General features: G+C 35.8%; 2 protein-coding genes across 2 annotated transcripts; one reads left to right on the top strand and one right to left on the bottom strand.

The window, feature by feature from the left end:
• Positions 1 to 4,808: 4,808 nt before the first annotated feature.
• On the bottom strand, positions 4,809 to 7,793 carry LOC135129874 (craniofacial development protein 2-like). The gene is made up of 5 exons (XM_064057143.1): positions 7,113 to 7,793; positions 6,988 to 7,039; positions 6,355 to 6,420; positions 5,948 to 6,011; positions 4,809 to 5,040 (listed from the first exon to the last, which is right to left on the bottom strand). Exons 1-5 carry the CDS (start codon positions 7,791 to 7,793, stop codon positions 4,809 to 4,811), a joined length of 1,095 nt encoding a protein of 364 aa, XP_063913213.1.
• Positions 7,794 to 10,349: 2,556 nt separating this feature from the next.
• LOC135129873 (glucose dehydrogenase [FAD, quinone]-like) lies at positions 10,350 to 12,476 on the top strand. Its single transcript, XM_064057141.1, has 3 exons — positions 10,350 to 11,095; positions 11,319 to 12,155; positions 12,206 to 12,476. Exons 1-3 carry the CDS (start codon positions 10,350 to 10,352, stop codon positions 12,474 to 12,476), a joined length of 1,854 nt encoding a protein of 617 aa, XP_063913211.1.
• Positions 12,477 to 14,884: the final 2,408 nt, after the last annotated feature.

Genomic DNA, 14,884 nt, shown 5'->3' with positions numbered 1-14,884 from the left:
TATTTATCCGAATTTAAAAAAATCTGTTTATTTAACGCCCATTTATTACTACCTAAAATGCCTAATTTACCGTTAGAGACGTAAAGTGTTAATTAAACGACCTAATTGTAAATTTTAAGAGTCTTAAAATAGGATTCCATGACCAACGAAGCGGACGTGCTTGCACAATCGAGATTTTCCATGAATTCATTGCTTTGACTGGCAGATTGTTTAAAAATGGGTTGTAAACCACGCCCTTTAGTTTAATGGTAGGGGTTGCTGTCGCCAACTGACAACGCTGGCCTGCATTTCATTCAGATTATAGCCGGAAGGACGTGAATCTCTGAAAATAGTATATTGTTTTATAAGGAGCAAAAATGAGACTTTTCGTGGCGAATCTGTACGTTTGACGGCCGAGCGCGCGAGGCCGGCAATTACAGATGAGCCACGAAAAGTCATTTTTCTCCGTATAAAACATGCTATTTTTTCTTCAAACGTGAAACTGGATCCAATTTATTGGACATGAAAATGTTGAAATCTAAGAAATTGTGACAAAAATCACTTAGAACTGATTCTTAAAGCACTAATACGATAACCAACTTGTATTCTAAGGTCTAAAACATTCAGACACTTGATCATAAATCATAATCACCAAACAGGTAGGTACCTACCCCTCACTTTTTCTGCCGCTGATGACCGGCAGAAAAAATGCGAAAACAGCCTAGGCAGAAAAATTGGAGTCACTATACTCTATAACTGTGTGATTTTTTTCTTTCAGTGTCGATATAGTTTTTCACTTTGATGTGAAAATAGGTCAGTGGCAAATTTACTCACCGAGAGGCCTTTTCTTCTTGTTTAATATTCCAATTCCAGCCAGTGTTGCCAACCTTTGTAATGGCGAATTCCCTACATGGACGATAAAAATTCCCTTTTCAGCCTCAAAATTCTCTTTTGCATATAGGTACCTACCTATTACTACCATTACAAATTGATAAAATTTCTCTCGGATCAAGAAAACACTTAATCTATTAATTTCCTCCCCAAAAACAACGCTCCTTTCTTTTTAACTTCTTTTAATAATAATAATATAGTAAACAAACACTATAATTTCAAAATTGACAAGACAAAGTAACAAAAATATAGTTCTATAATTACAGTACAAATAAAGGACAAAAATCCAGCCTCTTTATCAGTGTTTAAATGAATACATTGCAACATTATGTAACTGGATGGCCTTGTGTTATTGGATACTTAACAACATCCAGTTCTGTTGCCTGCAAAAAGCTCCTAAAAACAGCAACAGCGTTTAAAGAACTCTCCCCAATCCTGTTTATTTTTTTGGTCTTGTCAATGACAAGTTGACCTACGTTTTACATTTAGTACATTTTGTCTACTCTTGACCTCAACACACAACCAAGACCTACCAAACTATGTTGCTCTTTTCTAAGCTGAAAAAATAATGATTTATCAATTTTCACATCTTCTTTGCTGCGTTGTCAGCGTACTTAAGAATGCTTCTAAAAATTCCCCAAAATTGCCGACTTTTGTCAAAAAATTCCCTTTTTCCCTTTCTTATCCTAAAATTCCCTTAAAAGGGAAAATTCCCTGCAGTTGGTAACACTGATTCCAGCTATTTAAAACAACCTTCACCTAAATATGCCACCTTTAAAATCTGTAGAGGACAAGTTCTAGCAATCAAAATACCTTTGATTCCATCACGTACTCCTAGAAATACTATCATTTTACAATATTTTAAATGTTGTTACTTCGGTGAAATTTTACAAAGGGCACTTCACGATTTCACACAAACTGTTTGTGCAAAACTCTTGTACATCACCCCCTGATCACGTTCCTTACCTTCAAAAGTTGTGGAAATGCTTCTTTGTGTCACAAAAAAATATTTAGTGTTCGCCCCTTTCGCCCTATGGTTAGCACCCTATTAGTTGCGCCACATGTAGGCAACCAACTACACACATAGTTGAATTCGTACGAATTCCAATGACAATGATCCACGGAGCAAGAAGTGCCACGTTTAGGGGTATGTATGCAATGGGGCGCAGGGCGCGAAGCGCCCTGCCTTCACTAAATACCCGACGTTACATGTACGCGTGTTGTTGACTATAAAAAGTTAGGTTATGTTGGAAACGGCTTCCCATTGAAAAGTGGGAAATTTAACAATTTTTTTGTGGCAAAAGTAAGAATTTCTACAACATTTGAAGGTGAGGAACGTGTTCAGGGGGTGCTGTAGAAGAGTTGTGCGCAAACAGTTTGTGCGAAATCGTGAAGTGTCCTTTGTAAAATTTTACCTTTTTATATTATTATAAGACTTCTTGATTGCGCATGATGATTGGTTAATTTAGGTAACAGTTATAATTCGAATCTTCGGCTCTGACTCTGACCGACTGAATTGTGACAAATGACATATGACAGTTGTCTGTGATTGACATTGGCAGCACAAAACACTAGTAACAGTGAGAACATCAACATCAACACATAAGACGGCTAGGCTTAAATTTCATTGGTTGATTCAGCGGCAGCAAAAAATTTTTGCAGCCTAAGCAGAAATTTTTTTTCCTGTCAAGGCAGTGAAGTAGGACTTTGTATTTATCAATTGAGGTATGCAATGACCCGTATTTCTGACGTTTGAAGAAAAAGCATTTTATTTTAGAAGTTTATTGTTAGTGATACTGAGTGTCTTTGCGTGTTAGTGAGTGTGCTGGGGTCGGTTTTGATTTTTGTGCATACAGTAAAGAATCCTCAAAATATATGTAATTCAGCTCTGCAGGCCTTAAAGGCCCTGGGCTTTTTTAACAATAATTTTCCATTTGTTCCTGTCGGCTGCTTTGGATCTCCAATCTTCAATGCCTAAGTTTTGAAGATCTTTTCGAACATCGTCTATCCACTTCAGTTTTGGTCTTCCTCTCTTTTTCTTTCCTCCTTTTAGGCGGTCTAATACTTTCCCAATTGTCCTTTCCTCTGGTGCTCTTCAGACGTTGCCTAACCATCTTAGTCTCTGTGCTCTGATTATCTTCGTGATTGTTGGTTCTCCGTATATTTCCTCGATCTCTCGGTTTGTTCTTCTTCTCCATTGGTCTAGTTCTTTTATACCTCCATATACCTTTCGTAGTATCTTGCGTTCCCATACTTTCAACTTCTGTTCCTTTTCGTTCGTTAGCGTCCATGTTTCACTAACGTACAGGACTGTAGGTCTTACTATTGTCTTATATACTTGTTTCTTTGTTCATCGTGTTACATTCTTACTCCTCAGAAATCTGTTTAACCTTCCTACACTCTTGTTTGCTTTCGCGATCCGTTCTTCTATCTCTTCGTTCATTTCTTTTTTTGTTTGTAATTACTACTCCTAGATATTTGAACCCATTTACTTCTTCGAATTCGTATGTTGTTCCTGCTTCTGTAGTTACTTTCAGTGGTTTTGCTGGGGTTTGTTTTGTTTCCATCTTCATAAACTTCGTTTTCTCTTGGTTGATCGCTAAACCCATTCGTTTCGCTTCTCTGATTAGATTTTTTGTCATTTTCTTCATTTCTGCTTCTGTTCTCGTTATACATGTCACGTCATCTGCAAAGGCTATATTTTGGTGTCTTTTTTCGTATATCGTGCTCGTTCTGTGGATGCCACTTCTCCTTATTATTGCTTCGAGTACTAGATTGAACAGGGTAGTTGATATTGGATCTCCTTGCCGGAGTCATGTTCTTACTTGGAATGGTTCTGACAACAGACCGTTTATCCTGACTCTGTTTCTGGTGCTCTGCAGGGTCATCTTTGTCAGTTTTATTAGTTTTCTTGGGACTCCCAGTTCTTGCATGGCTTCTAGCAGTTCTTTCCTGTTAACCGTGTCATAGGCTTTTTTAAAGTCTATGAACAGCAGATATAAGTTGATTCCCTGTTCGTAATGTACTTCTTGTAGTTGCTTCAATATAAATATCTGGTCTACAGTAGATCTATTTTTCCTAAACCCTGCTTGATATTCTCCTACTATTTTTTCCATATGCTGCTTTAGTCTTCAGTTGATGCAAGTGGCCATTACCTTATACGTTACGTCTAGCAGCGCTATTCCGCGATAATTTTCGCATTTCGTAATATCCCCTTTTTTAAATATCGGGCAAAGTACTGCTTCACTCCATTGTTCTGGCATTTTTCCTTCCTTCCAACATTCTAGCACTAGTCGATGTATCTCTGATGCTACTGCTTCTCCTCCGTACTTTAGCATCTCGCCCTTTATTCCGTTTCTACCAGGACTTTTGTTGTTTTTCATCTGCCTTAGTGTTTCTCTGATCTCTCCTTCGTCAATTTCTATTGTTTCATCTGGGTCATCCGAGTCGTTCACTCTTTCGTTCGTATCTTGCTGTGTAACCTGTTCGTTTAGCAGCTGTTCAAAGTATTCTGCCCATCGTTTTATTCTTGCTTGTTCGTCTCCTATCAGGTTGCCGTCCTTGTCTTTACAATATATTGCTCGTGGTTGATAGCCTCTTTTCTCTTTTTTCACGTCCTGATAGAAGTTCCTTATTTCATTCTTATTGAAGTTTTCTTCTATTTGTCGTATTTGTTCTTCCATCTTTGCTCGTTTCTTATTTCTGCATATCTTCTTGTACTCTTTCCTTTTTTCTTGGTAATCTTTTTGGTTCTTCTCATTTTTTGATTTTAGATATTTCTGTCTGGCTGACCTCCCCGCTTCTATTGCTTTTCTACATTCCTCGTCAAACCATTCGTTTCTATTTTTGTTGTCTTTTTTGACGAACCCTAGTACTTCTTCCGAGGTCTTCCATATGTTCTCTTGTAGTTCTTCCCACCTCTCTTCTATAGGTATGTCTTACTCTGTTGATCTTATTCTCTCATTCATCTTTTGTTCGTATTCCTGTTGTACTTCAGCTTTCTTAAGTTTGTTTACATTTATATCACGTTGCGTCTTCTTTCCTTCTTTTTTCTTCGGTATTTCTTGTTTGAGGTCTGCTCTTACTAGAAAGTGGTCTGAATTCGCTTCTGCTCCCCTGTAGCTTCTTAACCTGGTTATTAGTTGGTTCACATCCGAAGTAATAACTAACCTGCGTGTTAAATCGTCAATGTATAAACAATTTAAAAGGACTAAAGATCAACACCATTTCAATTTATTTAAAACTCAGCGTGCTTTCTGTAAAAAACTTATTAGTGAAGCATATAAAGCATACTTGTGTTCTGCTGAGAACTCATTATCTAATGATCCTAAAAAATTATGGAGTTTTATAAATAATAAAAAAGGATCGACACGTATTCCAGGTTTACTATATCATGATAACATCGAGATTTCAGATCCTCTTGAAATAGTTAATGCTTTCGGCCGTTACTTTAATAGTGTTTTTATTCCTCCGTCTCCTCTTGCTGCTGACAGCATGTCTGTACATTGCAACCCCGGATCGTCGATAATCTCTGTATCATATTTCCATATCTGATGTAGTAACACACTTGCAACAATCCAAAAACTCGTTAACATCGGGAATTGACAATGTTCCTAGTTTTATACTTAGAGACTGCGCTCATGTCCTTGTTGATCCTCTTTATACTATTTTTACTTTAATTTTGCAACGTTCAGAGTTTCCTGGTATTTGGAAAAAAGTCATGATTTGTCCAATTTTCAAAAAAGGTAAAGCTAATCAAATTTCGAATTACAGACCTATATCCTTGCTTTGCAATTTTGTGAAAACTTTTGAATCAATTTTATATAAATACATCTACAGTTCAATTAAACATATAATATCTCCTTACCAGCATGGATTTATGTTAAACCGTTCAACTGTCTCCAACTTAACAGTATTTTCACAGTTCGTCTCAGAAACGCTCGATGCCAAAGGACAAGTTGATTGTATATATACCGACTTTTCCAAGGCATTTGATCAAATCGATCACCATATACTATTACAAAAGCTTCGTATTCTAGGTTTTTCTGATTCTTTACTAAAATTATTTTTGTCTTACCTCTCTAATCGTGAATTTAGGGTCAGATATCGTAACTTCACGTCCTCTGCTTTTTCTCCCACATCTGGGATACCCCAAGGGTCTAACCTGGGGCCGTTGATTTTTCTTTTATTTATTAATGACCTTGCAGATGTGGTATTGTGTGACAAATTAATGTTTGCCGATGATTTTAAACTTTATTCGAAAATTGAGTCTTTATATGATTGTGCATTACTTTAACGAAATATCGAAAATATTGTGCAGTGGTGTCTGGAAAATCATCTGTCTCTGAATAAAAGCAAATGTAATGTAGTATCTTATTCAAGAAAACACATAAATATTATTTACGAGTATAACATTAATGGTTCCACTATTGAGAGATGTCATACAGTCAAAGATTTAGGTATAATATTTGATAGTAAACTCACCTTCGTGCAACACATTCATGCGTCTATTGGTGCTGCACTTAGAACCTATGGCTTTATATATAGGAACTGCAGCAATTTTTGTAATATTAGAACACTTAAAATATTGTTTTGTTCCTTGATTAGGTCGAAGTTGGAGTATGGTACTTTAATTTGGTATCCGATTTATGAAATACATTGCCGTCATTTAGAATCTGTTCAAAGACGATTCCTCAAATTTTTAGTATATTTGGAGGATGGTGTTTATCCCCCTCAAGGTTATGAACACTCCCTGTTACTTTCTCGTTTTAATTGTTTGTCTTTGGCTGTACGACGAAAAGTAATAGCGGTCAGATTTTTATATAATTTATTTCACAATAAAGTAGACTGCATTGATATTCTAAATAGATTTAATATACTTGTACCTAGACTTAATTCTCGTCAACAAGTTCTGTTTTATATTGATTCTAGCCGTACAAACGTCTCAGTTCGCACTCCAGTGTCGGTTATGTGTAATTTATTCAACAAAATTGCACATTTATGTGATATTAATTTTGATTCTAGTGTTAGTATTTGTAATTGCATCGTTAATTTGGGTTAATGTTTAATTAGCTGTAGATACTTTTGTCTTTTCAATATTTATACCTTTTTAGTTACTGTCATGAATTAGTTTAGTTAGTTTGATATTATTCCTGTAATTGGGTGTTACCTGTACGAATAAATATTATTATTATTATTATTATTAATATTATTATTATTAGTTGGGCATCTCTCCTTTCTACCAGTATGTGGTCTATTTGGTTGACCGTTTTTCCGTCAGGCGACATCCATGTGCCTTTGTAGATCTCTTTCTGCGCAAAGAAGGTTCTTTTGACTACCATTTTATTTTCTTCTGCAAACTCTATCAGTTTTTCTCCATTTTGATTCGTTTTTTGGTGTTTGCTTTCTTTCCCGATTGTTGGCCTGTAGCAATTCTCTTTACCTATCATTGCGTTGGCGTCTCCTATAACCATTTTAATGTCATGCTTTGGTATTTTCACATATCCTCTTTCTAGTTCTTCGTAATATTCTGTTTTTACTTCTAGATCTTTCTCTTCAGTCGGTGCATGTATATTCAGTAGGCTTATTTTCCTGTACTTACTTCTCAATCTTATATAGCTCAGTCTTTCTGAGATTGGTTTGAAGGTAATTACTGCTCCTTTAAGGCTCTTCTCCACCATGAATCCTGTTCCTAGTTCTTTGTTGTCAATTCCGCTATTAAATAATATGTAGTTGCCTATTTCAGTGATGAATTTGCCTTTTTGTTTCGTCTCTTGTATAGCTGGTAGATCTATATTATACCTTTGTAATTCTTGAACTATTTGTTTCAGTTTTCCTTCGCTATATGTTCCTCGAACATTCCATGTTCCTATTCTAATTTTCGGGTTTTTCTTTCTCTTCGTAATTCCTTTCGGGTCATACATGAGCTTTGCATACGTCGTCTTTGTTTTCCGGTGTGTGGTTTCTTCCTCTGTTAGTTTTTTGGATTTTCTTTGGGGTTCTTAGGTGCTTTCACTAATTTGTCTAATTTAGTGTCCCAATGCCAGACTTCTCCTGCCCATATCATCTTTTTGTACCCTACTTTTGCCTCGACTCCTTTCCCTTTTTCTGCTGCTGCTATTCCTCTTATTTTCTTCTGTATCTCGCTCTCTTGTTTGGTGTAATCGTCTTCAATAAACGTTTTTGATCCTTTTAATTTGTTCTTCTGTTTCATGATTGCTCTTTTTGTGTCCCAGTTCTCTATCTTTGCTACTACTATGTCGTATTTTCCGCTGACTAATCTTGCGTCTTGTACCTTAGTTTGGATTCCTACCTTATTTTTTAGGAGTTCTTCAACCTCTGCTGTTATTTCGCTTCCTTGTAGTTTCCCTCCTTTGATTACGATGTTGTTTCTCCTTTCTGCTTTTTCCAGTTTTTCTAAGTGTTGCTCCACTCTTTCTAATCTTTCGGTCAGTCTTTGGCTTTCTTCTCTTAGTGTTGTTACTTCTGTTTGGTATGCTCTTTGGTCTCTTTTCATTTCTGCGATTTCCTCCATTAACGTTTTGAACATATTCTTTACTTCCTCCATGTCTCCTGCTTGTACCCTCTTCTGCTTCCTCTGTACTCTTTGACCTTCCGGTGATGGTGAAAAGGAGGTTTCTCTTTTTCGTTTCTGCTTGTCTTGTTCTTCTATTGCTAGTTTGTGTCCTTTTTCCGGTTCAGGATTCCCGTTTAGCATTCCCTGGCCGACTTTCTTGCTTCCTGTGTATTTAGTACGTTCCTGTGTTGTTTACTTCGCGCCGCGATAAGAACTGTCACCCAGACTATCTCTTCGGAGGTTAGGTTCTTTTAATTCCACACTTTCCCGAATAATTGCTGTCCTTACACTTCTTGGTGGTTCTTACTCTTATTCCACTTCACTTCTTTGTTTTCTACTACTTCTCTTTCGCTTTTGACGCTCGATATCTCTCGATTTTCGAGTTTGGATTTCGGAGCGTGTTCTGCTTATCGTAGTCAGGACCGTACTCGAATCCTCAAAATGCCTAAGGTAAAATCATCCAGGAAAGATAAAATCAAATTATGGTTAGGGAATAATTTGGACACTAATTTTCAATTTCCTTCTCAACCAAAGACAATGAGTTATTCTGCAAAGTGTGTGGAAAAGTTGTAAGTAAACATTTAAAATACTGAAGCTTGAATTATGTTCACATTTTTGTTTCCTAGTTTAAGTGCGAAAAAAAAATCACACTTTGAACAACACTGCACTGGCGATGCACATAAAAAGAACGAGAATAAATCCAGTAAACAGACTTTATTAAACATTAGTTCCGACAATGATTTTACGCAATTTTGCACCGATTTATGTAGGGCATTTACTGCAGCAAATATTCCATGGAATAAAGTTAGTTGTTCTGAGTTTAAAAATTTTATGCATAAATATACAGGAAGGCATTTACCCTTAGAAAACACTATGAGAAAAAAATATTTACCAAAAGATTACAATATGGTGACCACTAGAATTTTTATTTAAACACTTTTTAACATATATTTTATAATTTACAGGTAATTAAACAAATTAAAAATTCTATTGGCAATAATAATATTTGGATTAGCGTCGATGAGACGACGGACAGATTAGGAAGATACATAGCCCATTTAGTAATTGGAAAGTTATCTTCTGAAGAATCTTTTCAAATTTTCAGCAATCGTCATTTTTCAGAATAAAGAAGTAGAAAAGTAAAACGTTAAAGAAACCAAAGATTCTGTTTGACAAATAATTTTGGTGACAAATTTCAAAATTTTACTTAAAATTTCTACAGCATACTCAAAATTTGGTGATTTTTTCTCACACAAAGTGCATAAGATCGAAAGAGAAAAAGCTTTACGTGGGGTGTTTCCACCATCATACTAAGGTAGCTTGGATCGCTGTATGATCAAAAATTTTTTAAACACCAAAATTTAATAATTTGGGAGAGCTTTACAAAAAAAGGTGTGTATTTGTAAACAATAAACAACTACTCAAAGTTTTCAGCTTTCTACAAATAAGTTCATCTACAGGTTTGCCTTAAAAATTGTCTCGTAAGAACCGTTGTCAGTATCATAATACATTACATGCGGTTTCTAATAATAAATAAGTGGAGTACCACTTAATAACAATCTCAATTTTAAAATAATTTGACCACATAAATTTATACGAGTACCTAATAAATATTTGTGTACAAATTATTTGTAGTGCCACATAATCCTCTTGGCATGTTTTCTATAGACATATGATTAACAGTTTTGAAACAAAAAGTATATTCCACAAAACGTTTGCTTGGAGATAAAATTCGTTGTTAAAGTACCTGGTAACAGTTACCACAACCTCACTGATTAGTCCTGTTAAGAATCAAAGCAATTCCACTAGAGGTCTGATCGATAAAATTTCTAAAATTACACTTCAGATTTCGAGGCACCGATTTAAAATCTGTAGTCAGCATGATCAGCGCATAGTTTTTAAAATGAATTGCGGATGTGCGGCACCCTACATCGGTCCCTCTGTTGGTGACTTGTGTTACGGCGGCACCCACATTCTGTTCTTGAGGCTCATCAACACCCTAGTACAAAATAAGTGCGACATAGGAGAAATTTGCCAAAGAGTTACCCCAAAAACACAACCTGATACTGATTACGACTTCGTGGTAATCGGAGGAGGTGCTGCTGGATCGGTAGTTGCAGGAAGACTGTCTGAAAACCCAGCATGGAAAGTTCTGCTTATCGAAGCTGGAAACGATGAACCCCCGGGAACGCAAGTACCATCGTTGTGGACCAATTATATCAGGAGACCAGGCTTAGACTGGGAATATAGTACCGAACCGCAAGAATTTGCTTGTCTTGGTAGTAATGAGCAAAGGTGCACTTGGGTACGAACTAAGATGCTGGGTGGATGTGGGGCGATTAATGGAATGATGTATATGAGAGGTGTTACTAAAGATTATGATGGTTGGGAAGCTTTAGGGAATACTGGATGGGGATATGACGATGTTATTGACTACTTTAAGAAGTCGGAAGATAATCACCAGGTTGGTACTCTCGTGAGTGAAGAGATACATGGGACTGGTGGCCCTATGGCCATAGCCAGATTTCCAGATCATCCAGAGATGGCCGATGACGTCCTTGAGGCTGTACAAGAACTGGGATATCCGGTTGTTGACGATATCAACGATGGCAATTTTACTGGATTTACGATTGTCCAGGCTGCAAACCTGTAAGTACCTGTTTTTCAGTACTCGTTAACAATTTGATTGTCAACGTTAAAAAAACGCATTAAAGAATGTTGTATTTTATGTTTAAGAGGTGTTGATAAAAATCAAAACACACATATTTTGATTTATCTTTTATAAGTGTCACTTATCTTTTGCGTTTATTTGTTTGGAACAGATTGAACTATTTAATACAAAGATTATTAATTATTATTATTTTATTTGCAGAAATGGTACAAGAGTTAGTAGTGCTCGAGCCTTCTTACGTCCTGCTCGCGGTCGTTCGAACTTACACGTAATGCTAAATTCAACAGCAACAAAAGTACTAATAGACACCACAGGAGATCAAAAAACAATATCAGCAGTAGAATTCACCTACGAGGAAACTACTTTCAGAGTCAACGTAAATCGAGAAGCCATAATTTCTGGTGGGACCGTAAACTCAGCACAAATACTACTATTATCTGGAATAGGTCCAAAAGACGAACTAGACAAAGTTGGTATTGAACAAGTCCATGACTTACCCGGCGTCGGCCAAAACTTACATAATCACGTTGCTTTTGGCATAAGCTTCAATCTAAACACCTTGGAGGATACTAATGATCTTAACTGGTTAACTGCTCTTCACTATTTAACAAATAGAGACGGACCCATGTCTTCTACCGCCATGTCCCAAGTTACTGGACGACTCACTTCGAAATATGGCGATCCAGCTGGCGATAATCCAGATACGCAATTCTTCTTCGGTGGATTTTTAGCCAGCTGTTGTAGAACGTGCACTGTGGGTGAACTAGCAAACCCGGATTATCCAGAAAGTCATAAAGTTTTCTCCATTACGGTTGACAATATTAAACCCAAAAGTAGAGGTTATATAGGGTTGCATACCAACAACCCATTAGATGCTCCTCTGATGCAACCTAACTACCTTGCCGAACCTGACGACGTGAAGATTATTATTGACGGAATTCGAGTTGCCCAAAGTATCGGTAATACAACTTTTTTAAAGGAAAAATATGATATCGAATTTATAAAAGAAACTTATGGCGACTGTGAAGAACAAAACACGTAAGATATATTGCGGAATTGTTATTGAGTGATTTAAATGATGTTTTTAGTTTTGATTCTGACGAATTCTGGGAGTGTGCAATAAGATACTCCACCGGTCCTGAGAGTCATCAGTCTGGTTCCTGTAAAATGGGTCCAGCATCCGATCCTTTGGCAGTGGTCGATCCTGAATTGCAAGTTTATGGAATAGAAGGGCTTCGAGTAGCAGACGCTTCTGTAATGCCGGTTGTTACTTCTGGAAATCCCCATGCGACTGTAGTGATGATAGGAGAAAGAGCAGCAGATTTTATCAAACAAAAGCAATCAGTCATTCAAAAATAGTTTCGATACTAAAATTTTTGTTATTATAATTAGAATACTTTACGTTTTAAAAGTTGTGCTATGTTTTTATACTTAATTGAAAACTGTCAGGGTATTATCTTTGTATACTGAATAATAAACTATGCATTCTGATTTTTTTTATTTCATCGAAACTTTCCCACTACCTAGACGAAAAGGACCACTGCTAGGTATTCTACATTTTTTTACCGAACCAAATATAGTATTCAAGTCCATCAGAAGAATTGCTATTTTCATATTTTCTCGATGTTCCATGACCCCTATAGTACGGAAAAATTGATCTCCCGTTTCCGTCTGGTTGTTAACTGTCTTTAATTAGACACGTAATCTCCGAAACTGCTGGACCAATTGTCTGAAAGCCCCATCTCAAAATTTTAAAAAGTAAACGTTATTCAAATAAAATAACATAGTTTCATGCTTGTGATTTACCAAGCCGCCTTTATTTTTACTACCCGATCATACGTTAAGGAAGTATCGCACTAGGGTCCATCCGATGAATGTCATGACCACTACAGTATGAAACAATAGGTCCTCCGTTGCCGTCTGTGTGTCTATCTATCCATCCATCTGTCTGCCGTCTGTCAAGATTTATATTATACAGATAATCCGAAACTATCGAACCGACTCTGGTCAAATTTTAGATACATGTTATAAATATCTAATCACACCCACGAACGATAGGATGACGTCATCTCCAGAATTGACAATAGTAAATGTTATTTATTAACGGTATTTGTGGTTTATGAATCTGTGTTGAATTTTTATCCTAGATATTCATTTATAACAATATTTCGAATATCGAATGCTTTGAAATCTTGCAAAGGATTTAAAGTTATCGTATTAAGCATGGTAAATCGTAATAGAAACTTATCTCCCCTCTCCGCCCAAATTGATGACGTCATCGCCAATTTTTTTCCGATATATCTAATTGAAAATATCCAAAATAGTTTGAGTCTATTCTCGTGGTCTCTCAGTTATATTTTAGAACTGCTTCTAGTTACATCCAGGTTTTCGTAAAAAAAAATCAAAACATCCTTTTACCATTTAATTTTGAAACTGCAAAATCGATGATCATGAAACTTTTTCTTTGTTTGTGTCCCACTAAAAGATGCTGACGTCATTTTACACTTTTTGTGATAAAAAAAATAATTGTTTTAATTTAATTTTAAAGTAGCAATTGGTTGTCTCGGGGATAGATGATTTACACCTTCTTTGCAATTTTGCAAGTAGTGTAATTGTTGATAAGACTAATTCACCTGCAGACTAGCTCTCCTAACAAGGAAATATAAATCGTAATTAGCCCCATATCAACCCCGACGACTTAAAACCGAATTCATGATTTTTTTATATTCAAGATTTTAGTAAAATTGGCAAATCAAAAAAAAATCAAAAACTCATTCAAATCAAACAAATTTCAACGTGATATAAACACTCGAAGTTAAACATAGTATTATTGCTGAGAGGACATTTTTTTCCGTTGATTATCTGTTTTAAATATATTTTGCTTTGTCGGTATTTGTTCGGCGTCCTTAGAATTGGCGTTTCCATGGCCCGGGGACTACGGGGGTGTTATTTATGCCACTGGTGTTGTACTTTATAGAGGTTATCACAAGACGAAAATTGCAAAATCAAATTTTATATATTTTTTATTTTACTAAATGAACCAAACTTGTGGAAACCGTCGACTCACTACTGGCATCTTATATCTCGCTATCGCTACTGTTAACTCTAATCATTTGAAAATAATTAATCCAAAGAACCAACTAGCGCCTTTATTGAACAATGACAACAAATTATTGGATAATATCTGAAATTCAATTCCTCTCTAAATTTAAATTTTTTTAAAATGAGTACACGATTTTTGTCTAAAAAGCTATGTAAAACACAAAGAATCTATTTTTAATGAAGACACCACAATTACGAATATAAATCCATTCGGTACCACTTTAGCGAGTTAAATCTCGATGACGTGTATTGCGTTTTATGATAGGAATTTTATAATCTCATTAATAAGTGTCATAACCGTTTGAGCACAATATTATTAGCCCAACGTGTTAGTCCTGCTCCGAAATCCAGTTCGACCACATCTTTTTCAATCAAGGAATTATGTCATTAATTTCTTTTAAATAGTTTGAGTCATCATCGATGCATCGGTTTATTGAACTAGCCACAGTTAGATAATTTTTTGTGATTTGTTAACTGTTATATTCTTCTTAAGCAAAATTACTTTTTGTTTTAAATGTTATATTAAGTGGAGTCCAACACGTCCCACAAGATTTAAATTAATCAATATTCATTCCATTGTATTTATTATTTTATGCACATTTTTTTACTATTATTGTCTTAATTCCCTTTTTCTGTCCTCCTCAAATTGTTTATTGACCGCTGAC

This window comes from Zophobas morio, unplaced genomic scaffold (assembly GCF_036711695.1).
Source record: "Zophobas morio isolate AGI-343-1 ecotype UQ-CSIRO unplaced genomic scaffold, CSIRO_AGI_Zmor_V1 ptg000017l, whole genome shotgun sequence".
In the NCBI taxonomy this organism is placed as follows: Eukaryota; Metazoa; Arthropoda; class Insecta; order Coleoptera; family Tenebrionidae; genus Zophobas; species Zophobas morio.
Note: the sequence above shows the minus strand (reverse complement) of the source record. Positions and strands in the feature narration are given on the sequence as shown.

Coding starts and splice junctions, on each gene's coding strand:
- LOC135129874 (XM_064057143.1), bottom strand. CDS start 7,793: ATGTATGACCCGAAAGGAATTACGAAGAGAAAGAAAAACCCGAAAATT. Junction 6,421..6,987: donor AACTAAACTAATTCATGACA/GTAACTAAAAAG, acceptor AAATTGCTGCAG/TTCCTATATATAAAGCCATA. Junction 6,012..6,354: donor CATGAATGTGTTGCACGAAG/GTGAGTTTACTA, acceptor GGGGTATCCCAG/ATGTGGGAGAAAAAGCAGAG.
- LOC135129873 (XM_064057141.1), top strand. CDS start 10,350: ATGAATTGCGGATGTGCGGCACCCTACATCGGTCCCTCTGTTGGTGAC. Junction 11,096..11,318: donor ATTGTCCAGGCTGCAAACCT/GTAAGTACCTGT, acceptor TTTTATTTGCAG/AAATGGTACAAGAGTTAGTA. Junction 12,156..12,205: donor GACTGTGAAGAACAAAACAC/GTAAGATATATT, acceptor TGATGTTTTTAG/TTTTGATTCTGACGAATTCT.